Below are 25201 nucleotides of genomic sequence, written 5' to 3' on the forward strand. Positions count from 1 at the left end.
TTGTTTTTATTCACGTGAGGACAAAATTGTTAGCATTCATGAGAGGTTATTGACGTCGTTAAATGCAGGAAGGAAGAGAATGACAAGCAGTAAGTAATGGTTGTGGTGTGAAATGTTTGACATGTCAGTTATTATAAACACTTGCATACCGATTGATTGATGATGCACAAAAGTCACATCCGCCGCCTTCTATTTTTTCACATAGTTTTCGTTGTATTCATCGACTTGGTTGCTTTTATATTTGTGTAGGGTTAGCGCACGAGGTGTTCCAAACACTCTTCGTTAGACGGGAAGGAAACACCGAAACTTGTACTTTTTCCGAACGCAACAGCCAACACCTATTTAATCCACAATTCACTTTTCGTCGCCCCTTTTACGTCATCATCCTGGGACGCCTCCGATTCAGTTTATTTAATGACAATTCTGTTATACAAGAAAATATGTTTAAAAATCTTAAACCCATAAATAGGAATATTCTTAAATAATTAAATATAAGCTAAACAGAATAATAGGTTAACGCACCGCCCGAAGGTAATCAATCAGCCTATCGGTAATGCTGCGCTTCATTTTCATGTTTTTGCGATGACACCCAACCAGACGAAAAAGTCGCTCGTCAGATTGTGTAGTCGTGACGACAGATGTTTGTGTTTTACGGCAATTAAAGGTTTAGGTAATTCTACCGCACAATACTTCTGCCGAACCTTTGCATCAATGTGGTAAGTCCATACTTAAAAAATAAAAATATAAGAGAACATGCATTGACTGTGTACAACACCCAAATTCGTATGCGCTCGTCTTTGAAATGAATGCATAAAAGTTGAGAAGAATCACACGCCGGAAGTGTAACCAGGTAAACGACTGAAGTCCACCTTTTCGTGTAGTTAGTGTTTAACGTTTCTTCACAGAATTTTGCTTCTGTATCGCTTCGTGGAGCATGAAATAATGCAGTCATAGCTCATATAAATACAGTGCTGCTTCCTAAAAGTAGTGAAATCTGTCTATATTAAATCATGTGTATAATATATATGCACAATACTACTACTAATAATAATAATCTGAAGTTCTAGTTAGTTACAGTGTTACTGTGAGAGAAAACACCAACGTCTTGTATCAAATAGAAGTCGTTAGGAGCCTCCACCTAACCAAACTTGGGTGTGAGCACTTGGCAACCACTTCTGCAAAAAGTATGCATATATTTCAGACGAGTTATTTGTCACACCCAGCTATTGTTTCATGTAAAACTGGCATGTAGGTTGATTAAACAATATATATAAATGCAATTGTACTGCCAAAAGCTGACATTTCCGTTTATTCAAAATTGTAAATGTATTTACTGTATGTATTTATCACTAGAATAAATATAAAATAATCTACTGCATTGTGTGGCACTGTTGTTTTTCTGTCAGTGTGGGCAAGGGAACTACACTTTAAACGTATAAAGTGTAGTTCAGCAGAAGTCAAGTGAATTAACTTTTCTTTTTATGCACCCCTACTAGTCTTTACGTAGCGTTAGCAGCTGACATTAGCAGTTATATTTATTATTACTGAAAATGTTTACGTACTCGTACTTACTATTATTATTAAATATTAATACATATTTTCAACGGCCCCAACATAGTTTCAAAATAACAGCAAATTGTTAGAATTACGTATACTGTACCAACGTGACAGTAACATACCTGATTGTGTTTACTAGTGTAGAGTGCCCTCTGGTGGCGAGTAAAATAGCCATTCAAACTCCAAATGAATACTTTGATTGTGTCTTCTGTCTCTTTTTGTTGTGCCTGAGATTGCTACTTGACGGCTAGAAAGAAGAAAAAGTGTTCAAAGTGTGAGGGGTAAAAAAACAGCTTTTTATTAGACATTCATGCTGCACGTTTGCGATTTCCAACGAAGGCCCTCGGTGCACGCACCCCTCCTCTTGTTCCTGGTGCTGGTGAGCAACGCCATGGGGGAGGAGAGCATCAGGAAGCCCAACATGGTTCTGGTAATGGTGGACGACTTGGGGATTGGGGATGTGGGTTGCTACGGTAACAACACCATCAGGTCAGTCCAAATTAGTGATGCACCTGTGGAAAAGCACACAGTACCAGCCTACCCGTTGTCATCACTTGCAGGACCCCCAATATCGACAGGCTGGCTTCGGAGGGGGTGAAGCTGACTCAGCACATCGCCGCCGCCCCGCTGTGCACCCCGAGCCGCGCAGCTTTCGTGACGGGGCGCTACGCTGTCCGCTCAGGTCTCTCCATGAAGATTTGGGACTTCACTTGTTTGTACTTTGTTTGTTTACATGCGGCTCTTTTCAGGGATGGCGGGGGAAGGCAGAGTGCGGGTTAACCTATTCCTTGGAGGTTCGGGCGGGCTGCTACCGAACGAGACCACCTTTGCCAAGAGACTGCAGCAGCAAGGATATACCACTGGCATAGTGGGTGAGGGCTTGGTCATTTCTTGTACCTTCTTCCTCCTCGCTCAAACTGTGGCACATGAGCAGCCCCTAGTGGTGGATGAGCATATTGTGGATGTGCATATTGCTCTAAATTACACATTTTTATTTGTTTATTTATTTTCTCCACTAGCATCAATTACGCCAATACAGTGATTCTCATTTTGTCCTGGGCCGTGGCACATGTTTTACATGTAAATATTTCACGGCACACGACTACATAAAAACTAAATACAGTACTTTTTTTAGATAACTCAAATTTTTGTTATATTAACACAAAACCTTTTCGTTGTATGACTGTTGGATACCCAGGTAAACTATGTACTTTTCGCCACATATATAAAAACAAATTAGATTTGTTGTTTTTGTTGTTGCTGTATGTCTTTTAGCTGGCAAAGTTAGCTGAAAAAAGATAGCACAGTGCTTGTTTAAGGCATTCTCCAAGTATATTCTCTCTCTCTCTCTCTCTCTCTCTCTCCCCACATATATATATATATATATATATATATATATATATATATATATATATATATATATATATATATATATATATTATATATGTATATGTATATGTATATTGCACTCAATCACTATTGCGCAATCTCGATGCAGGTAAATGGCACCTCGGCGTGAGCTGTGAGCAAAGAGGGGATCACTGTCACCACCCCAATCAACATGGCTTCGACTTCTTCTACGGACTGCCTTTCACGCTCCTCAACGCTTGCGAGTCCAAAATGAGGTCGCACATTTTGGCTGACCTTCAGCGCACTCTCCGAAAAATATCAGGGCTGCTCCTGGTTGCTGTTTTCACACTGGTAAGACCCATTTGGAACATTGTTTTTTGTTTGTTTGTTTGTTTGTTTTTTTCAATGCATGCTACCAATTTGATTTGTCTGTGCACTTCAAGTGATTCTACTGTATTAAGGGAGAGGTGTCCAAACTATGGCTGAGGACCATTTGCAGCCCTCCCCCATCCGCATTTATGTAGTCTATTATTTTTGAGTCCACCTTTTTTTAAAGTTGATGTTCCTGGCTTGGTCGACTTTTTTTTCCCAGCCCTAATTTGGGCTTCAGAAATTCTTCTAAAATGAATCATTTTACGGATTTACCCTCACATATCAATATTAAGTAATGAACTATCAAATACTTATTTAGTTTGTTTTACAGATCTATGGTGCAGTTTTTAATTACATATTAATACTTGGTGCAATCCTGGCCCTCTAATAACAGTAACAGGATCACAAATCTGGACTAATTTTAGCTGTCTCTAAGGATTTGAGGCTCCCTAGGACAAACTTACTTATTAAAATAAAAAGCAACTAAGTAAAGAAAAAAGGTCATTCTTTTGAAAAATTGAGGATGTCAAATCCAGCGTATCATGGTATATATGGTATTTCTCCCCTAACTGAATGATGAAGCACCCGAACCCGTGTCTGTATACAGGTGTTTGTTCGTGCTTTCGGCCTCATGGACATCAGCCGCCGACTCGTGATGGCGCTCCTCTTGCTGAGCTTCCTGGCGATCGCCTTGTGGTATCTTCCCTTTGGACTACTGGCCAGGTTGAACTGCATCATCATGAGGGACCAGGAGGTGGTGGAGCAGCCCATGAGGCGGGAAACGCTCCCACACAGGATGTTAACTGAAGCGCAACGTTTCCTCCAGAGGTTTTTTATTTATATATTTGTGTGTATTTGTGTGTCTAAGTGACATTGTATCTGCTCTTCTTCTCAGGAATGCTCATCAGCCGTTCCTTCTATTTTTCTCCTTTGCTCACGTCCACACGCCGCTCTTCAACACGTCAGCTTTTGCGGGCAAAAGTCGCCACGGTGACTACGGCGATAATGTGGAAGAGATGGACTGGATTGTGGGTAAGAAAGCCTCAATACACACACACACACACACACACACACACACACATATATATATATATATATATATATATATATATATATATATATATATATATATATATATATATATATATATATATATATATATATATATATATATATATATACATACACACACACACACACACTCACACACATGCACACAGTGATTGGCTTTAGTTGATTTAATGCTTGTATATTTTTAACTCAGGAATGGATTGTTTTCATTTCCATCATTTCCTGCAGGAGAAATTGTTGTGAAATCAAAACGAGAACCGTCAAAGTCATCCAGGTTTTCACAGTCCTGTATAGTCATGGTAAATAGTGACATCAGCCGTTTGTGGTTTTTAGGTGAGCTAACAAAGACTGTGGATTCATTAGGCTTAGCCGAAAACACTCTGATATACTTTACTTCGGACCACGGAGGACACCTCGAGAGTTCCGATCCTCTGATTGGCCCAACGGGTGGATGGAACGGCATTTATCGAGGTATGTGGCATCTTACCCCTTCATAGCTACTGTAATTGTAAGGTATCGGCCCTAGGACCAGATTTGATCATTTTTATATTTTTTACCATACAGTACATACGTGCGAAAAATTACCGCAAATTTCAGACTATTAGCTGCTACTTTTTTCCCACTTTTTGAACACTGTGGCTAATAATCCAGTGAGACCCAGCTGCAGTTTTTTTCACAAGCTTCCAGAGGGCAATCTCCCGGCAAACAAAGGGAGACAAAAGAAAATGCTCTAAAAGTGTTGATTTTAAGTCTGAACTACTATTTTTTGTGCCACTAGGGGGCACTCTCCACTAATAATTGCAACCAGGCACATTAGTGTTGTGTTGGTGCAGTGTTCTTACAGTGATGTTGCTCTTAACAGTTTAAAACAAAAAAATCCACCCTTTATAGTTGGGTGCGGTTTATACATGAGAGAAATCAATTTTCAGTTCGATTTTTGCTGCTGCGTCTTATTCTCTGGTGATAAAATACTCTTATGTATTTTACAGTTATGGTACAAACAAAGTAATCAGTTTAATCGATGAAAATCCAAGTGAAGCTTATTTTGTCCCGTTCAAGGTGGCAAAGGAATGGGGGGATGGGAAGGCGGCATCAGGGTCCCCGGTATCTTCCGCTGGCCTGGCAGACTGCCAGCTGGGCAGGTGGTGGACGAGCCCACCAGCCTCATGGATCTCTACCCCACATTGAAACACCTGGCTGGAGACAACAAGGCAGATAGGTCTCGCTGAATTTTGTAACCTCATATTTTACATGGTGCACGAAAAAACAAATTGTACTCATGCGAATTTCAATGAAAGACACTTGGATGGTCACAACCTCATGCCGCTTTTGGAGGGGAAGGTGGATCGATCGGAGCATGAGTTTATGTTCCATTATTGTGGCGCTCACCTCCACGCAGCACGCTGGCACCCACCAAACAGTAAGTTAACACCAGGTCTCCAAACTATGATTCTGTTTTTCTTCCCGTGCAGCTACTAAATCTCTTACACTTGTAGTCTACTTTTTTTTTTTTTTACTGTATTTCCTAATATAGTTTTTTTTTTTTTTTTTTGACTGTATTTCCTAATATAGTTTGTCGTATGGTAATTTTAACACTTTCAGTGCCATGGATGAGGATTTCCATCTCTTAAAATACTTACATTGTGTGCCAATGACGAGAAATCTCATCATTTTTTTTTTGAAAGGGTAGCTGACACCCTTGACTCATGCTTATTTTAATAGTTAGTCAAGTGAGCACTGTAGTGATGAACTGAGACCAGTGGATGGTGGTGTGGCTCACATTGTGGAAGAAGGACATTCATATTCCACATATTACATTACATACTTGTAATTCAAAGAAAGGAATGGAGATCAATCTTTCATATACTACCCTTTACAGAGACATAGCAAAAAAAATTCTGTTGGCCTTGAAACATAATTGAAAATGCTAAAAATCTGCAGGCACTCGAGGGGTTGCCTTTTCCGATAACGCTCGGCACTGAAAGAGTTAATACGTGATCATCTTGTGCGAGTGTGTTGTGTTTTGAAATCATAAGTCAAGCATAACAATTTGATTCATTCTTGATGTTACAAACCCCAAAATATCACAAAATCTCAACTTTATCATTTTTTTTCATACAAGTTGACAACTTTTGCAACTGGGTTTAGCAAGGGTCATGGAAATTAACATAATTTGCATTCGCGGGCCACATCCAATAACGCGGTGGGCCGGATTTGGCCCCCGGGCCTTGAGTTTGACACATGCGATCAACATTGTAATCCTACCATTAGTTGGGATCAGGATAATAAACGTTATGGAAATCCTACATTTAGACACAGCATCGATATCAGATGATAGTGTATTAATACAACAAAACGCTGGATTGTAATTTTACCCAGGTGACTCCATCTTCAAGGTGCACTTCACCACCCCCAATTTTTCGCCGCCGGGCGCCGTGGGATGCTACGACGACAAGATCTGCCCATGTCACGGAAATCACGTGACGCAGCACGACCCGCCGCTGCTCTACGACCTTTTCCGAGACCCGTCCGAGTCGAGCCCGCTGGGCCCCGACACGGAGCCGCGCTACCGGGAAGTCCTCCGTCGGGTAGACCAAGCCGCGCAGGAGCATCGGCGCTCGCTGGCGGACAGTCAACCCAATCAACTTACCTGGGAGAAGGTTCTGTGGAAACCCTGGCTTCAGCCCTGTTGCGGAACGTTCCCCTTCTGTGCCTGCAAAGAACAAACCAGGTAGTAGGAAAAAAAAAAAAGTTTTTTCAACTACACAAAACAAGTTCCGGAGACATTGCGGGTGAATGCTGAAAGCTAAGTGAGAAATCTTACAAAACGTGTGGAATGATGTGGAATGCTTTGGAATCATGGAACGCTCAGGAATTGAATGATTTTTGTGTATTTGAATGCTGAAAGCTAAGTGAGAAATCTTGCAAAGCGCGTAGAATGGTGTGGGATGCTTTGGAATCATGGATTGCACAGGAATTGAATGATTTTTTTAATTAGACGGGATGATATTGTTCTATATGGGATCATGTGGAAAAATATAGAATTGTTTTGCTTTCATTTTTAGGTTGAGGGAAACAATTGTTGTACGGATGAGCTGAACATTTTAAAGTTTACCTTTTTATTGCAAAGGAGGAGTAAAAATACAAAAATGTTTTTTTTACGTCGTTTGAATATTGGAAAACAATGCAGTGGTAAATCTGAGGTGAGCAGTTTAAATTTGGAATGGTCAAGAATATTGAAATTACAAGTGAAAGCTAGAATAATTGATTTTTTTTTTGCTTTAATTTATAGATTTGAGGGAAACAATTGTGGTGGCGATAAACTCAACATTTTAAAGTTTACCTCTTTGTTCAATCAGAAGAGAAAACGCTTTTCTTTGATTTTTTTTTTAATTTGAAAACAGAAGTAAATCTGAAATGAGCAGTTTAAATTTGGAAAGTGAGAATCGCTCGAGAATATTACATTTAGAGGTAAGAGCAAGAAAAATCTGTTTTGTTTTTACTTTTATAAATTTGATGGACAAAATTGTGGCAGGGATAAGCTCAACAGTTTAAAATTTACTTTTTTATTTAAACGGAAAAAAAATCTTTACTTTTTTGAAAATTTGAAAACGTAGTCGTAAATCTGAGATTAGCATTTAAATTTGGAACGTATAAAAGCAAGTAAAATCCGTGTTTTGTGTGCTTTATAAACAATTGTACTGGGTATCAACTGAACTGTTTGACGTTGAAACGGTTTGCGTCGGTGAAATAACGTGGAAATAGTGAGGGCAAAACAAAGATTACGACATTTTGACCTTAAAAAAAAAGAATGTCAAAATATGGCGAAATAAAAAGCCGTAATGATAATAAAAACAAAGGCAGGAATACTCGCACAATTCTAGCAATTTGAAGGCTGTAATTACCACTGTTTGCCTTTAGAGGGCAGCGTTAGACAATTAGTCCAGTTGTGTTCGCAGGAAGGGAGAGTTTATCACTACACTACATGCCACCACTGATTTCATTAAAATATGCATGGTTAGTTATTAAGTTTCCGCCTTATTCCGCCCAAGTGTCACCCCTCACTCCATTGAATTGATTGATTTTGAGTTTATATTTGGCACACCTATTGCAGAAGGTCATTTCAGGCTCTGTGAAATCTCTCTTAAGTTTGCCGGCAATCAACCCCAGCATGAAAGGTCACATATGTACATTTAAGGTTGTCTGCTGTCCTCGTCAGGGCTCTCCCAGGCACACAGTGCATGACTGGCATTATTCTCTCAAAGGCAAGAACGCCACTTATTTTTCAAGGGCAGTCCGCACAAGGTCGCCTTAGTAACTGACATCTGTTTATTGTCCTGCTTATCTACCACTTGCCCTTTTAAAGGTTTTTTTTTTTTGCTATGCAGTGGTTGCAAGAGCATAATGTTCTATTTCTCTGTTTCCAATTTATTTTGTGCACATTGATTGATTGAAATACAACTGAATTGTAGTTTTAAAACGTTACTGTATACTTGAAGTAAAAATGATACTGCACTGGATTAAAAATGGGCATAAACAAGTTATGTATGGCGCCAAACTTTGTCCTCATGTATTTCATTGTATTACCTGCTTTAAATGGTGTAAATGTTATTTTCTTTTACATACCACTAGCAGTACTCATGCCAGTAATCATACTACTGATCAATGGAACTCAAGTTAACTGCCCCCATGAATTCTGCCTAGCAACAAAGGAACAGTGTCCAGGAAAAGAATTATACTTATTTTCAATGTTTACAAAGTTGTGCTTTGATAATAAATAATAATAAAATTTCCCTCCTGGGGGAAATTTTGAGTCATCTCGAGCTTTTCAATGTTTTTTTTTTATGTGTGATATCCAAGGAAAAGCATACAAAAAAAAACATTAGGAGGCTAAAATATTGCATGGCTTGCCAAAACTTCTCGACTTTCAATATGCCACGCTGCCATCCCTTCTAAATGCTTGCAAACGGGAGGTCGAAAGGTACACCATATAGGTGTCAAATTTAGCCCATGTCAACCTCATTTGCTGCCAGTCCAAACTGCAAATATTGTCAATTTTGGTCAATTTTGCTGGTTTTGGCGTCATCACAATATCCGTTTTAAGATGTGTCATTTCGTTTTTAATTATCTTCTGGCTGAAAACCAAAAATGCATTTTTGGAGGACGAAGAATCGCCATGTAAATTCTTCAATTTTTACTTCCATATTCAGTTAAAATTGATTTTTTTTATAGTTACAATTTTTACTACACCCTGTTTGAAATTTTGAATTGCTTAATATGTTCTAATTTTGAAGCAATTCATATGAGGACAAGGCACAAAACCGTTTTTGTAAATGCCATTCTTCAGATATGACTTCTCACGTATCATATTCTTATTTCTGATTGCAAAGTTTGACCGACTTATTTGTTTTGTTGCCATTCCCTTTAGCGCAGCTCCATCTAGTGGATGCATAACGCAACCCCAGCCACCACTGTACCTTCTATTCTACGCGCCTTATAATACGGCGCGCCTTCTATATGAAAACAGTTTTAAAATAGGCCATTCAATGAAAGTGCGCCTGATAATCCGGCGCACCGGATAGTGCAGAAAATACGTTAACTCGCTCCCGCTGCTCTTTTGACCTTGTTTTCAGCTTATATCAGCACCGAAATTTGCTTTGGGTTCAGACTCTTTGACGAAGTCAAAAGCCGGTCTGGATATGGTCCCAGCGGGCCTGCGAGGATACCCGGCGGTTCTCCATCCTTACTGTATCTTCCCCAATAAAAGACTGTAAAGACTGTGTGAACCTCTCCAGCCTCGGTGTCATCATTCATCATCATCAGCACTTGGCCCGTCTCCCTCCAGCAGTGGCTGACTGTCAAAACATCAGAGCCGGCTGCGGCAGAAGCCAATAATTGCTCTCCTTCCCATCCCCTTCGTCTCTTTCTCCTCCGTCTCCTCAAACTGCTCTTCATCCCCTCCTCCTCTTCCTCCTCCGTCGCGCCCGCGGATGTTGGGCTCGCATCTGCAAGTGAGGGAGGAAGCATCACGTACATCATTACAGTAATCGTCGCGGTTCCAGCGCGGTATTTACTCCTGGGCCCCCACGGCGGAGAGACGTGCCTCCGATCCACTCGAAGTTCATTACGCCAGCTCCTCTGTTCTATCCGCGATAAGTAAATCAAGCAGCCGGGCGTACCTAATAACATTCGCCCGTGCATCAAAGTTAATGATGGCTGGTGGGATGGAATCCCGGCCGCGGACGTTCATCATGCCACCGTCACATGGAAGCCAAAACACGGACGCACGCGCCGTATATCACGTTAAGAGCGGGTGAGGCCGCTTTCTGCAAAGGTCAATGTTGCGGGAGAAGCCATAAAGCATTTCTGCGACACCCGCTTTGACGCACACAAACACAGATCTGGAGAGAAAAGCGGAATATTAAAGGGCGGCTTGAAATAGCTGCTCTGCATCGGAGATGTGGCCGGAGGGAAACAACGGCCCACGTAAGCCACACTTATTGTGCACCTATCCAGTCTTACCTTGTGTGCTTACTTCAAGTGCGGTACAATCAAAAAAATGTGATATGAATACTTAATCAGCCGTATCTGGCTTAGTGTATGATTAATGAGGTGCTTGCCAGAATCACACTATTGAATTTGCTTGGGTTATATTTATAATGCTTTAAATAATGTATTTCTTTTTTATCTTGAAGCGTATTTTGGATAGTCAGTTATTTCATAAAATCAATACAGCACTGTTCAAATGCCAGTTTTCTGTAATGTGTAAAAATAAAATGAACATAAATATTTTATCACTGATTTGAACTATAACTTGTATAACCCAACAGAATTAACCCCTTTTCTTCCCCCATTTTCTTCATTAGTCTCACAGTACTTTACCTAAGGGATGACATGTATGAACTTTGAGACGTTGTCACCACCTGGGTGAAATTTCAGCTTCCTGGTGTCTTCTTTCAATGCTTTGGCTTGGATGTGCAATGACTTTCAAGTAAATTTCAAAGGATTGGACACAAAATATCACGCAAGGGTTGAAAATATAACTGAGGAGATTTAGCTAACTCGTTAAATGCCAAAAACAACTTGCCGTTAATTGGAATGAAACTATTTTGCGTCAAGGACGCTTTATCTCATTTAATTTTTTTTTTCCCCATTGTCAACAATTGATACGGGCAAGCAAATACTGTAACGCGATTAAACAAATGAGCTTCCACTTTTTTTCCTGGCCAGCAAAAAAAAAATACCAAGGAAGACAATCAAAATCACATTTCACCTCTCGTTTATTTTGGAGTTAGCCTTCGTAACGCCTTTAGTGGAGTGGCTAGCTTGACTCCTTGTGACTTTTTTATTGCTGTTATATCACAGAGTGCGTCATCACCACTAAATTCATCATATTTAATCGCTGATTAAGGATCCTAAGAAAGTGATAGTCAATAACGCTGTCATATGATACAGCGCAAGTTCAGTATTAGTGCTAGCCGCTAATCAGGTGGTGCATTCAATGGCGTCAGACAATTCAAATTCAAATTGCCAATGTATGAAAAATGTGGGCTTCGTATCAATTTAGTAAAGCTGACATACAACTAAAAGAATGATAGTTTACTTAATTACAATAAATGGTTCGTCAAGTCACTTATGTTTATAATATGTAACTTTTTCTAACGCGCTCCGCCTATGTCTCCAGCACGCCTGCGACCCTCTGCGAAGTAAAGAGATATTTAGTTGTAAATGGATACACTGTAGATTTGGTAATTTGGCAATGTTAAATGGGATTCATCATACACCTGCCACCATTTAAAGTGCGTCTGATTAACCGCTAATAAACGTTTTCTGCTCTCGGATGCTTTTCCTGACATCTTTGTAGTCACATCTTACAACTCAAATCCACAGAGAGCTTCCACAGCATCAGACGGATCTCAGCGTTCAAAGCCATCAGTCAGAACAAATAACATTAACATGGAACAGAGTGAAGATAAGGTTGAGAAAATATGGCACAGTGGCAAGAACCCAACATCCCTCCAAAATTAATGCAAAATGAAAAAAAAAAAGTGGCGTTGGAAGGCTGCCAGGAGACTGAAAGCAACTGAAGAATTTTCTGGCAAATGAGGTTTACTACACGTGACACACAGTAAAACGTAATATTTATACAGTATTATAGGTCAGTTTGGTTATTTATATTATAATTGTTTACGTTTTTGTCCTAATCTAATTTTATTTGATGTACTTCATTTTAAATTTGATCACGTTTGTTCAACTTTGTATTTTTGTTTGAATTCTCTCTTTATCTTCTTTTAATATATTTTTGAAGTTTCATTTTGTTCGTTTCATGTTATTTTATTTGAATCGGTCTTGTCCCTCATTTGTGTGTGAAGAATACAAATCCCAGCATGCAATACGAAGCAACCTGTGGCTCCTCAGAACCATTTCCGGTTTGGTGGAAAATTCAAAAGGTAAGGTAATTATCTGAACGGACACTGTGCATCTTCCATGATGAAAACACAAGATCGTCATTGTGTTTTCGAGAATGATAGCTTTAATAATCTAAAGCTACACGTTACGATCTCAAGGTGGCGTTGCAAGCATGAGGACTAAAAACATGGTAAGTGTGCGCCAGCTGTGTTTAATTGCAACTTAAGCCTCAGTCGTCTTCAACTCAATACAGAGAAAAAGGTGTGCCTAAAATATTCAGATATTCCTAAAATATATTTTTTCAACACGTTTAGCAGTTTCTTTAACCTATCAGTCAATGCAAACGTCAAAAAAAAAAACTTTGCTCAGTTATTTGATTTATGCTGAATTCGCAGCTTTAGGCTTCACATGTAAAATGTCGACTGTAAATGTACTTTAAAAGTTTAATGCCTCCCACGATTACATTTTCATAGGGCCTTTTAAAAAAAATAAGCCACATGTTGCCTTTTAAAACATAAAATGAGCTTCTGACATTTAATGGCAACTGCATTAATAATCAAAAACAAATATGTAAATAATAAAACGTCATCTATAAAATAGTAATATGATTTTACATAAGCCTTGGAAGGGGTACAATCTTCATGTGTGTTTACCTAGTGTGCGTGCTCGTGTGCTTTAAGTGCTAACCCTATGACATGTTGACTGGTCTTCTTATTGATTCAAATATTGACTTTGCATTGCAGGCCCTGAATTATTTTTTTTCCATCTGTGTATGTAGATTTTAACCTGATTGAGTCTTCGTTCTTGCAATCCGCATGAAACACCCCTCCATGCAGCCAAATTGCTCGTAAGTAACTCCACAAGCAGTGACACGGAAGTAAACATTAATACATAAATAATACAAATATTATGTTCCATAACATTGAGTTGCCCCGGCATTCACATCACCCGCAATTTATTTTCCTTTTTAACCGTTGTGTTGACACATCTCTACTGAAGCATATTTATATCATCTCATGTGCTTTCACTTTAATTGAGCTTTATCGCAAGTCATTTTTGTGTTTTAAATTGATGTATTGGTGGGATATATATATATATATATATATATATATATATATATATATATATATATATATATATATTTGTATTTCAGTTTTGACCTCATTTGAAATTGGCCTAATTTCTGGTCCGATTGTTTTCCGTGCATTTTTTTCATACCTCATTTGTGCCACTTGAAATTTAAAAATAAAACAACACATACTACTGCATGTATCATTTATTGTTGCACACATGTACTGAACAGTATTTACTACAATCACATATGCACATTATTTTTTTATCATACTCACTTGCACACGCTATTTTAGTTGCTATGAACATGTTTTTTTTGTTGTTGATTACAGGAAATGTTTAGAGAGGTGGGGTTTGATGAGAAACGGATAGCTTAATAAGCAAGCTAATGGGACAATTACTTTTCAACCCCGACACACACACACACACACACACACACACACATCCTCACATGCGCTGGCTTAGCTTATCTCCCGGCCCTTTTTATCTGACAGAATTTGGCTGGGAGCGTGAGCTCATAAAGCTCTTCTGGGTGTACTACTTCTGCACGTTAGCAAAAAGAGTCCACTGCTGCAGAAATGATGAATGACTCCCGCTTATTGAGAAGGGGTCAGAGCAGCCATTTTAATTTGGGAAAATTGCGGGTTTTCATCAAAACAAACCACCTCCTATATTGGACACCTGATCCCAGGCATAAACACACACAAGCTGCCTCAGTCTGTATTACATCTCAGGTCGCAGATGTTCCGGTCATGTCAGTCTTTTTTTTTTTTACGATAGGCCGTTTAATGCGTGATGTACGAACCGCATCTGTTCCCCGCTATTGATGGAAAACTCATGAGTCAACGATTTCGACAGGTCCCATTTTATTGTCCCAGACTTCCTTTTGTTAAGGCAAAACACATCTTTTTGTCCCGAATAAAGTAGGTCAGCTTGTACTGCAGCACATGCTTGGTGGGACACTATGGAATTGAAGTGTCGTATTTAGCCCTTCAACTCAACACTTTTATACCGTAGTTCTTTGCTTGGGATAGACACTTGACTAAATTTCCTGGAACTACAATCGATCAAAAATTACAGTCAAGTTTGAATTCATGCATTTTTTTTTAACTGTTATTTTCACGCCTTTCTCGAAGCCACAATCATACAGTGTGCAAATCAAACTTCCCGTAATTGATGACTTATTTATTCTTCTTTAAGCAGCGACTCTATTTGAGACTGTAGCAACAGCATCCGAGTGCGGTAAAGTCCTGCTGCTATAGTGACAACATAACCAGAATGTTTACGTGAGTCGAAAAGTGCTGTTGTCTGTCGCAAATCAATTGAGTAGTTACCATAATTACAGTGGTTAAAGGTGACTGCAATTCCTTTTTTTTTTTTTAATTCATATTTCAGGTATCATTGTACAGAAGTGTGAAACTGTGTGGAGTCAACTTTTTTGAATGACAAATTCACAACAAACATATCTACAAATACGTCGGAAATTATTTGCAAATACGTCCAAAACTACTTGTAGGCGAAATGCTAAAAACATCGCATCTGTTCCTATAATACCGAAGGTTGTTGACGAGTACACTCTGTAGCTTTATGGGAACAAATGTTATATTTTTATCATTTAGTTCACTAGTACATTGCAAGTGCATTCGAACATATTCACAAGTACTACTGAACATATTTGCAAGTACCATTGAACATATTTGCATTTACATTTGCACATATTTCCAAGTATATTTGAAAATTACGTTTGAACATATTCACAATTACAATACAATTACAAAATAACATACACGCAAGGACGTATGAACATATTTACAAGTACGCTTGAACGTATTAGCAAGTATGTTCAAACATTTTGACATGTATGTTGGAACATACAGTATCTGCAAGTGTTATCACATATTTGTAAGCATGTTTGTATGTGCTTGCAAGTCACTTTGCTCCTGACTTGCCAATTGATGTGAGCACGGCTTTGAAAGAGATTTTTTCTCAATAAGGGGTATAGAAGATGGATTTATGGATAGATTTTCAGTAGTCAGACTCCTTCATAAATCCATTTACTTATCTTCACATTTGTCCTATTTTTAAAGGGGACTTACCCGACTTGGGTGACTTTTTCCCCCCCCTCAGCCCTATGTAGATCCATCCATCCATTTTTTTAAGCCGCTTGTCGTCACAAGGCTCGCTAGCTTGCTGGAGCCTAACGCAGCTGTCTTCGGGCTGTCCTTCGATAGGGTACACCCAACACTGGTTTTCAGCCAATCACAGGGCACACAACCAGACAAACAACCATTCACACTCACAACCACAGCGAATGTGCTATTTGGTGTCTCCAATCTACCTACTATGCATGTTTTCGGGGATGTGGGCGGAGACAACCCATGTGTTAACAGAGAATCCCCATGCGGGCACAGGGAGAACATGCAAACTCCACACAGGAGCCAGTTCAGTGAAAACGCGATTTGTTTTGCCAATTATCTTCTCGTAACATTTTGTACATTTATCCAAGGTTGTCCGCAATTGGCATATTAACACTAAGTGGTTGTCATTCCTCTTCAACGTGTTTTCACTTCTTTTTCAGCAAAGTATGGTCTGAAGTGGAGTATTTTTTTTTTTTTTTTAAGTTTAGTTCTGGTGGCAAATTGAGATTAAGAGGTATAAAGCATGTTTTCATTACCCCTCAAGTAGTTGTTGTAGAATCTCACCAAAAATCGGTGGAAATATGAGGATTTAGCAAACCTCATGATTATAAGGCACGTGTGGCGTAATGTGTTCTCTGTGGAAGTCTAAAGTAAAATTACTTTCAAAGAGTGATAGAAGCTGATTTAATTTACACGAGAGGTTGAACCAGTAAGCCAGGGAGAGCAAGTGGGCAAAGGAATCATCAGAGATAATAGTCAAGTACAGGGAGTTGCAATCGTTGCAAGACTAATCAAAACTTGAGGGCGACATTCATGCAACCAAGAACGGCACACAAAGCCTCATGACGGGCAAAGGGACGCCAGACATCGGAAATGTCCTTGACAAGGAGAAATTGAAGTGCTTTTATACCATAAAAGAAGAATGAAGTACGTGAGGAAGCATAGAAAAGGTCTCAATCCTTTAATTAAAACATTCATGATGAGGTACTTGGGGGTTTGGACTGTTATTTGCGCATGAATTTTCATTTTGGATGATGAGAACTGTAAAACCAAGCAACGCCTGTTTATCGTTAGAACCGCGACATAAACTCTTGAGTTTGGTTTTTGTGCCTTCAAAACTTGACAGACGGTAAATGCATTTCCCGAGAAAATTATAGCTGAACTACTACTAAAATAAAAGGTATATCACACTTATCTCTACTTGTGAGACTGCTGCTACTTTATCTTCCTTTGGATGACACAAATTGTCCATGAAACATTTTTAGTACGTTCCTTAAAAAAAATTGTTCAAGTTATTGTGATAATCTGCATTCAGATGCTGGAATGAACTACACTTTATCTTCACTTATCACACCGCCACTAGCAGAATCAATAATTCCTAATCTTTAATGCATTATCCATGGAGATGTTAACTAAATAAATTAAAAAAGGAACAGGTTCTTCATCAGGATTAACACTTTAGTATAAACACAAATGCACAAAAGTGTGCGTTATTCCTATTAATCCTATTAAAATTACAGGTGTTGAATCTGCATTTTGATGTGGTAGCTCTCAAATATTGATAACTAAACTTCTGGCAGATTTAATATAGCAGTTAGAAAGTGACAACACTGCAGTCATAAAAAGGCTTGAGGCCTTATGACTAATATTGTGGCATGAATCTTACTATTAACATCAGAACTGTTTTGTTTTTTCAAGGTAAGACATAGGCCTAAGGAAAAATGTCGACCAAGTAGGGTAAGTTACCTTTAAAAACAAGTTCACTAAAAATACCCACTTTGAAGCGCCCACAAAACTGTGTGTGCATCTGATATTTTTGTGCTTAGAAACACATATTGATTGTTTTCATATCTTACTAACTCATGTTCAACGCGATTAAAATATTTCAAAAATATTTAAAAAATGGGGGTGTTTGGCTTGTGCATTCAATTGTTCGATGGAATACGCCAGAGGATAATCAATTTGAAAAAGATCCAATAATGAGAAAGGAGACCAATGTTGAGTAAAGGGAAAAAGGACTAATTTTGTTTCTGTCATGTGATGTACCATATTCTTACAACCATAATCATAAATGCCCGGCCTAAAACGTTATGTCCTGTGCTTGACCAGAACTGACCTGCGAGAGGCAGCATGACGACAGGTTAACGACTCAGGATCATTTTTTTTTAGAGACGCCCAACAATTGGGTCTTTACTGACTTTAATTGGAAAAGGGTCAGAATGCTTAAGATGAGATAACATTTTTGTGCGCCTCTTTAGATTGGAATTTCCTGACGCGTTACAGAACGCATTTTGACAAAGGTCACAATGAGCTCCGCATTCCCGGCCGCCATTATTGAAACGTACTATGACAGTGAAGCGAGTGGCCACCGGCCAGTGTCCCGTTTGACGTAATTGCGGCGCAAAGCAGCGGCGCCAACATAACGCATAATTGCTCGTTACAACCCTTGTGTCATTAATGGCGCTGCGCCTTCCACGTCCGAGTATAAATAAGCCCACGGTGTCTGGGGGCGCATGAGCATCCAATCCGAAGGTCTGATTCGCTGAATGTCAAGCAAAATATTTATGCGGCGTTAAGTGAAATGAGAGATGTTTCTGGGCGGACATCTTATCTTGAAGCAGAAAGACCGATGACACTAAACAGCGAAGGGGCAGGAAGGAGGCATCCTGGTCCGCTCGACTGATGGAAGTGTTTGTCACGGCGGGATGGGATAGCGGGACGGAGGAGAGTTCAGGGAGGGCATAATAATGACAAAATGCCAGGAGGGTAATCGAAGCGCGGGTCATGTTTACCCACAGGTGTGGGAGTGAGTCGGCAGCGAAGAGTCTGAAGGCGGAGGGGGCTGACAGAGGACTGAAGGGTCACTCTGTTTGCTGGGGGAAAGGAAGAGATTGAGAGCTGGGTCTTGAGGCAGAGGTTTTGCCGATGAGTGATGTCGCTGGCGCACGGCCGGCTCTATCGATTCCTCGGCGGAGTCATCTCTAACTTCCCTCTCGGAGTGCGATCTCCCTTTGCAGAGAACGGATAAATCATTCGGCCTCTTCTGGCACTTGTCCCCGAAGAATAACTCTTCTCAATAAGGCCGGCCTTATTGAGAAGAGTTATTCTTCGGGGACAAGTGCCAGAAGAGGCCGAATGATTTATCCGTTCTCTGCAAAGGGAGATGCACTCCGAGAGGGAAGTTAGAGATGACTCCGCGAGGAATCGATAGAGCCGGAGTGCGCCAGAGACATATCATCGGCAAAACCTCTGTCAAGACCGAACCTGTCTATTGCTGACGTATGGACTTCAGCCGTAGTGACTCGCGCCCCTCTTCTAACGGCCTGCGACTTCAGCTGAGCAACACAAATAAGGGCCTTGGTATTCACTGTTGAAGTTTGGTTGTGGAAAGTGGATCCGCTTGATTTGTTTGTGCGTTTTAACGGGAGGGCGTTTTCCTATTCCCGTTTTCGCCTTGCGTGCGGTCAATAACTCGTTCAATTCCAGACGTTTTTCAAAAGAAGCCCTTTTCTGTAACAGCCTTTTAGAAGATTTTGACTACTTTGCTGGCACACGTAACATTGTCTTCTACGACTATGCAAACAAAACAGCCACCGACAGAAAGATTAGTCTTCAATCTTTTATCAGAAAAAGTTCAAATCCAATCAAGTCTCAAAGGGCTTCACAGGTGAAAAGAAGTCATATCGAGACTTATTTTGCAAAAAAGAAGTGGTACAGGGACTTCTTTTCATCATAAGTCCACAACAGCATCCCCTGTCAAAGCTCCCAGAAGGGGAAGCAAAAACTCATAAAATCCCAATTGGAGAAAATCAGAAACCTTCACAAGGGACCACAGGTGGGAGGATCCCCTTCCGGGCTCAACAGGTTGAAGTGGATGCTGCGTGTACCAAATACAGACCAATGCCGATACAGATAAAGTTCATTTCTACCTTTTTCCATTCTTGGGTAATAAGTACTAGAACCTAATAAGTCGTCACCATCTTCTCCACCGTAATTTTCAGACTATAAGCTGCAACTTTTTTCTCATGTATCGAGCCCTGCGGCTTATCTGCAGGTTTTTATGCTAGCCACCCGAAGACAATCCACCCGTGAAGCAAATGTGCGTATCTGTTCAATGTGTCAATACATGGAAAAACAATGAAATAGAACCGAAAAGATGTAAATCAATGGCTGTACGCCAAAAAAGTTATATGGTACAGCTTATCCATGATATCGTTTTCGATTTTACAGGTGCTCAGTGAGCTTACACTTTATGTATCTATTAACCTAGTGCATCATGTACCCTTATTAACGATTTGTTCGCTTCCTTTCAGGTTTCATGCTGATGGCCGTGTCCGAGGGGTGACATCCGGGTGAGAATGTGATGAGCTAACCGAGAAGCGGATGAGCTGGAAACAGTGGAGAAGAAATTGCTGAGTCACTTAAGTTGAAGGCAACGTGGAAGGTGAGAGGTGGGTGAATGCAACCATCAAAGGCTGGGGTGAAGGTTGGAGGAGAGTCATGGATTAAGCCTGAAGAAGGAGGAGGGACTTTTGTACAAAATGTACTGAATGTGCAACAGTGAGGCACAGCGGTGTTGACTTTCAAAAGATTCTATTCAACTAGATAAAGAAAGCGGTTGGCTTTTGCAAGATTGGCGATAATTGTTAGCAGGCCGCATTCATCGTCGGTGTTCCTCTTTTAAAGATTTGTTGACAATAGTCAAGGTATTTGCGCATTTATTTGCATTGTGCAACCATCCAAAGTTATAAAACAGAAGAACAAAAGCAGACGCTCAATAAACAGGAACGCCGGCTCACCGAAGAGAAATGATGAAGACATCAAAAAGCTTCACAAGGCAACGGAAAATTACGAAAAAAAACCAAACACTTTTTACAATGACTCATTTCATCAATTGACATGAGTTACTGTATTTTCCGCACTATAAGGCACGCCGGATTATAAGGCGCACCCTCAATTAATTACATATTTTAAAACGTTTTTAATCACAATATAGTAATACTCAAAGTAATAACAATAATAACTCTAAACTGTCAATAGCATAATAACTCACTGTCAATATGAGCAACCTTCTTCAACTGTAAACACACAAAAGAAACAGGTAAAGCTTACTTTATCACTTCATTCCCCATCTACGAATCTCAATATTGATCCATATATAAGGCGCACCTGATTATAAGGCGCACCATCAGCTTTTTAAAAAAAAATTAAGGCTAAGTGCAGAAAATACAGTAATTATTAAATAAACTCAACCAAGCAGAATAATATAAAGATATCCCAATATGGGTTGTCATAATGTTTTTACGTGACAAATTGAGACTCATATACTGTAAGACCCAGCTCTTATTATCATGCAAGAAGACAAACTTCTTTTTATATTAGTTCCTCTTATACATTTGCCTGTTTTTTGTTTTTTTTTTGCGCTCCAGAATACACTCCAAAGGATTTGCGCTTAGGTCCATTCACATGGGTCACTGAGCTTGTTTGCTGCAATTAATGGAAATTGAGCATCTGTCCACAGTCACAAAGTTGACATTGGTTTTCTCACTTTGGGTTTCATAAAATGACTGGACCACCAACAGATGATGGCAAACACCTGCTGCCTTGCTTCCCCAGTGTGCACTCAATTTGTTGGAGAGCACAGGAAACACAAATGGATGGTGATTTATCAAAAACACTTCACAGCTATAATGCTGGCTGTGAGAAATTAAAAAAACTGTAATTCATCAAAAAAATGACAGAGTAACTTACTTTCATTCATTTTCAATTGAGTTGCATCTGTGATTTCCATTATGTTGTATACCCTCTCAATTTGCAATTTAAAATGGTCAAATGTTTACTAGGCTACATATTTTTAAATCATTTCCCACAAAGAAAAAGCAAATTGCAAATCGAGCTTTACATCACAAATATTGGTAATCATATTGATGATTTTCAAAAAGCCATGTTGTCCCTATTTTAGGGACACCATGTACAACAGAAACGATTTAGACAGGTTTATTGTAGCTGCTCTGGAGCATAAAAAAAAAAAAAAAAAAAAAAAAAGCAGAAATCAGAGTTTTTACTGAACATGACCTAAATGTTTTTGGAATATTTCATGAGGATGCCTTTTATTTAATATCTTAAAATGCCAACAATATAAATACCGTGGGTGAGTCAGCTCAGGAAGGAGCCCTTTTTTTTTTTTTTAAATCTGCCCACCTAAATGGCACGTTTTGATTTAAAAACCTTTCATTTTGAGCCAAGAATAAAGTGGTGATTATGCGAGGTAACTTTTCAACGTCTGCCAACAGGCATTTTTGCCTTTCAACTCTCTCAGCCCCAAAGCGGCACTTAACAAAGTTAACAGAGCATTCATTCTTGTCACTTTATCTCGTAGATTTACACTCTCGATGAAGGAAATCGCCACTTGTAATTTGCCAGACTTTGGATAGTGACGATGGTCTTTGTCTACACAATATTTAAGCGGGTGAAATTTGAATTGGAACAGCTGATATATGAATCGGAGTATGGTTTTCAAATGTTTTGGTTGTTTTGTGTGAAGAGCCTGGACGTGACTTGTCTTTGTTTTCTCGTCTCATCATTTAGGACATTCCCACGTTGTGGGGGAAATGCCTAATGGCAAAACCAGGTTGTCTCTTTTTCAAGATGAAGTAAACACATGGCATAGCTATGCGCGTAGGCCATTTCAACACATCCATCCATCCATTATTCTTCCAAGTGTGAGGGTTAGCTAATTGATGGTCTAAAATGTTTACTTTTTGATGAGTTCAGACATTTAACCCCAGGTACTAAAGTTATTCATTACTTCCGTCCTTATTTCTCTAAAATATTGTATTACTTTAGTGGGTATTTATCGTTTAAAATGATTCATTTAAAACTACCTCAATCTTTCAATGATTTAGTACTTGATTGACTTAGTACCAGCCATTTTTTGACCCAGCTTTTGACCAAAATTAATCAAGCACCTGCCAGTGCAGGCCGGCGGATCTGTGCAAGAGGGGCTCCGTCGCTGTGGAAGTGGTCACTGTTTATGTCAATAATAGCTTATCTAAAGGGCTCCTTATGCATACATCAAATCATTTAAGTATTGGAATAGCCAACAGAAAATTGTAATCGAATGTTACAAATACAATATTTGATTTCAAGAAAATTATATATTTCAATTGCTAAAAAACAACCATAAACACAGAAAAACGAGTAACATGTTTCCAATTGTTAAATTGTGATGAGTAGGAACGGCGATTGTCAGTATTAAAGTGTGAAGCCGCTAATGTATGCGAGACGCAGATATAACGAAGCCCAAGCAACAGGTAAACACTGGCAACAGGTGTTGTATGCCAATGTCAGCATTTCAATCATTTTCAGCACTCTGAATTGTTGACTGAATGTAATTTCAAAACAATGTTGTGTAGTTCGATAGTCGGCAGCAACAGTTGGAGGAGAATGAGTCGTCAAGCAATTGTTTCTGAGATTTGTCTTTATCTATCTTCTGACATGTACACTAAAAAACAGGTCCCCGGGCCAATAAAAAATTCCTTAAACTTTTCTTTTCTAATCTGAGGTACTCGGATTACTCGACGTCTCATTTCAGCATCAGCTACACGGCGATCATGCTGAAAATGCGAGAATGACAGAGTCATATTAAAACCGACAGCAAGCAAAATCCCTTAACATGTTTTGAGACCCTGTATGTTCTGTGTGTAGCATATTGAAATAGGCTTCAGTCACTCGAGGCCGACAGAGTTTGGTCAGCGGAGTTGGCGGGCAAATGCCTCTGTTTGTCTGTCCAAATATGTACCAAGGGCTTCAGGGGATAATTCCTCTCCTTGCTCTTCTGACTCTGTTTACATTTAGGGGTCACGTTCCCTCCACCCCTCACTCTCAAACTAGCTAATCCACTTGGGCTATAGAGAGCGCGATAGACAGTCCATATCGATAAATGCCACTCTTCTTTTCATTCATTTCCCTTTTTTTTTTTTTGCTTTGCTTTCATCTTTCATGACTGCTAAAACTCACAAGCTGTATTTAACCCTTATAACCTACAACAACTGTATTTGCTAACAAAAGTTGATTGCCCAAATGAAGCCAATCTTAAAAGAGTAAGTATAGGGGACTGTTGATCATAAGTATCAGTAAAATAATAATAAGTATTTCAAGGTATCAGTATTCTTTACGGCACTCAATACGTGTGTTGGTTGCTCCTCTTGTAGTATGATACAATAAAATATTTAATTCTGACTTTAATTCTACAAAAATACTAATGTGATGTTTAATGTTTTACATATTAAGGCATTTTAATCAGTAAAAATTATATTTGCATCATATGTTTTATGATATTATACAATATTTTGGCCACTATCTATTCCACAACTTTATTTTTTATGTACAATTACAACTTTTAAAACACATCTTGCCGCTTGCGCTGGACCAAAAATGACATCACAGTGCCTCAGAGCTCGGGTAACGACCAATCGAGGCTCACATGTAGTCTGGGTTTGGTCATGTGACATTTGCAAGCTAAGCTGTGATTGGCAAGTGGCAAAATGTGATTTTAAAGGTATTGATTATACAGGAGTAATTATTTATGGAATCGATTGCTGTAAAGGCAAAATAATAACCATTTATCGTATATGAAAAAGGTCTCCCTTTAACATTGAGCCTGTAGCACACCCCCTAGCGGTGGGTCCTGATTCTGACACGAAATAAACTCAGGTGACCATTTAACACATCCTCTTGCACATCATCGTCATCCTCACCGTCACCCTTTGCCATTTCACATGTTCACATGTCCGACGCGGAACCCGCGGCCCCTCTCGCACACACGCCATCACTTGGCTCTCGCACAGCCGCACGGACAACGCACACAAGCGCACAAGCGACACCGAGCACCAGTCGCGAGTTGACTCAGATCCCCTCCGGTTTGCTGACTCACAACGCCATCTTGTTAAATTTCTGATGGTGTTGCCTGCGCCGCCGGCAGCCTGTCATCCACGTACAAGTACACACACTTGCGTTGATTTGCCCAGATGAATCTCCTTGTGCACCGCATCACGCTGACATGCGCACAGATCATTAAGGACGCATGACTACGTCCACACCGCCGTGTCTCTTTAGCGCTTGTAAATTCATGCAAGAGCGGAGGCAAATTCTAAACATACAAAGGCCCCACTTTTCAATCACTGTTGACTTCTCAGCAAAATGCTGGACAAAAGAAGCATGCGGTGGTTTGG

At 39.6% G+C, this 25201-nt stretch overlaps 1 protein-coding gene and 1 long non-coding RNA gene across 2 annotated transcripts in view; both read left to right on the plus strand.

Moving 5' to 3' along the window:
• Window positions 1-121: 121 nt before the first annotated feature.
• arsh (arylsulfatase H) lies at window positions 122-9173 on the plus strand. Its single transcript, XM_088415209.1, has 11 exons — window positions 122-716; window positions 1897-2046; window positions 2118-2239; window positions 2307-2429; window positions 3056-3258; window positions 3887-4107; window positions 4175-4311; window positions 4684-4821; window positions 5410-5569; window positions 5649-5770; window positions 6730-9173. The coding sequence occupies exons 1-11, from the start codon at window positions 583-585 to the stop codon at window positions 7083-7085; spliced, it is 1866 nt and encodes a 621-aa protein (XP_088271335.1). The 5' UTR covers window positions 122-582; the 3' UTR covers window positions 7086-9173.
• A 3660-nt stretch (window positions 9174-12833) lies between these two features.
• The window catches only part of LOC148423821 (uncharacterized), a 78094-nt gene continuing 65726 nt past the window's right edge, over window positions 12834-25201 (plus strand). Inside the window, exons 1-3 of the long non-coding RNA XR_015865587.1 lie at window positions 12834-12949; window positions 13538-13606; window positions 20282-20412. This is a non-coding gene — a long non-coding RNA (uncharacterized LOC148423821). The remainder of the gene's footprint in view (window positions 12950-13537; window positions 13607-20281; window positions 20413-25201) is intronic.

Source organism: Hippichthys cyanospilos, chromosome 5 (genome assembly GCF_059441005.1).
Source record: "Hippichthys cyanospilos isolate Australia breed blue-spotted pipefish chromosome 5, RoL_Hcya_1.0, whole genome shotgun sequence".
NCBI lineage: Eukaryota > Metazoa > Chordata > Actinopteri > Syngnathiformes > Syngnathidae > Hippichthys > Hippichthys cyanospilos.

Bases quoted from the DNA above. Each gene is read 5' to 3' on its own strand.
- arsh (XM_088415209.1), top strand. From the start codon at position 583: ATGACACCCAACCAGACGAAAAAGTCGCTCGTCAGATTGTGTAGTCGT. The intron at 2,430-3,055 runs GTGAGGGCTTGG...ATCTCGATGCAG, and splicing joins ATATACCACTGGCATAGTGG to GTAAATGGCACCTCGGCGTG. The intron at 5,570-5,648 runs GTCTCGCTGAAT...TTTCAATGAAAG, and splicing joins GGAGACAACAAGGCAGATAG to ACACTTGGATGGTCACAACC.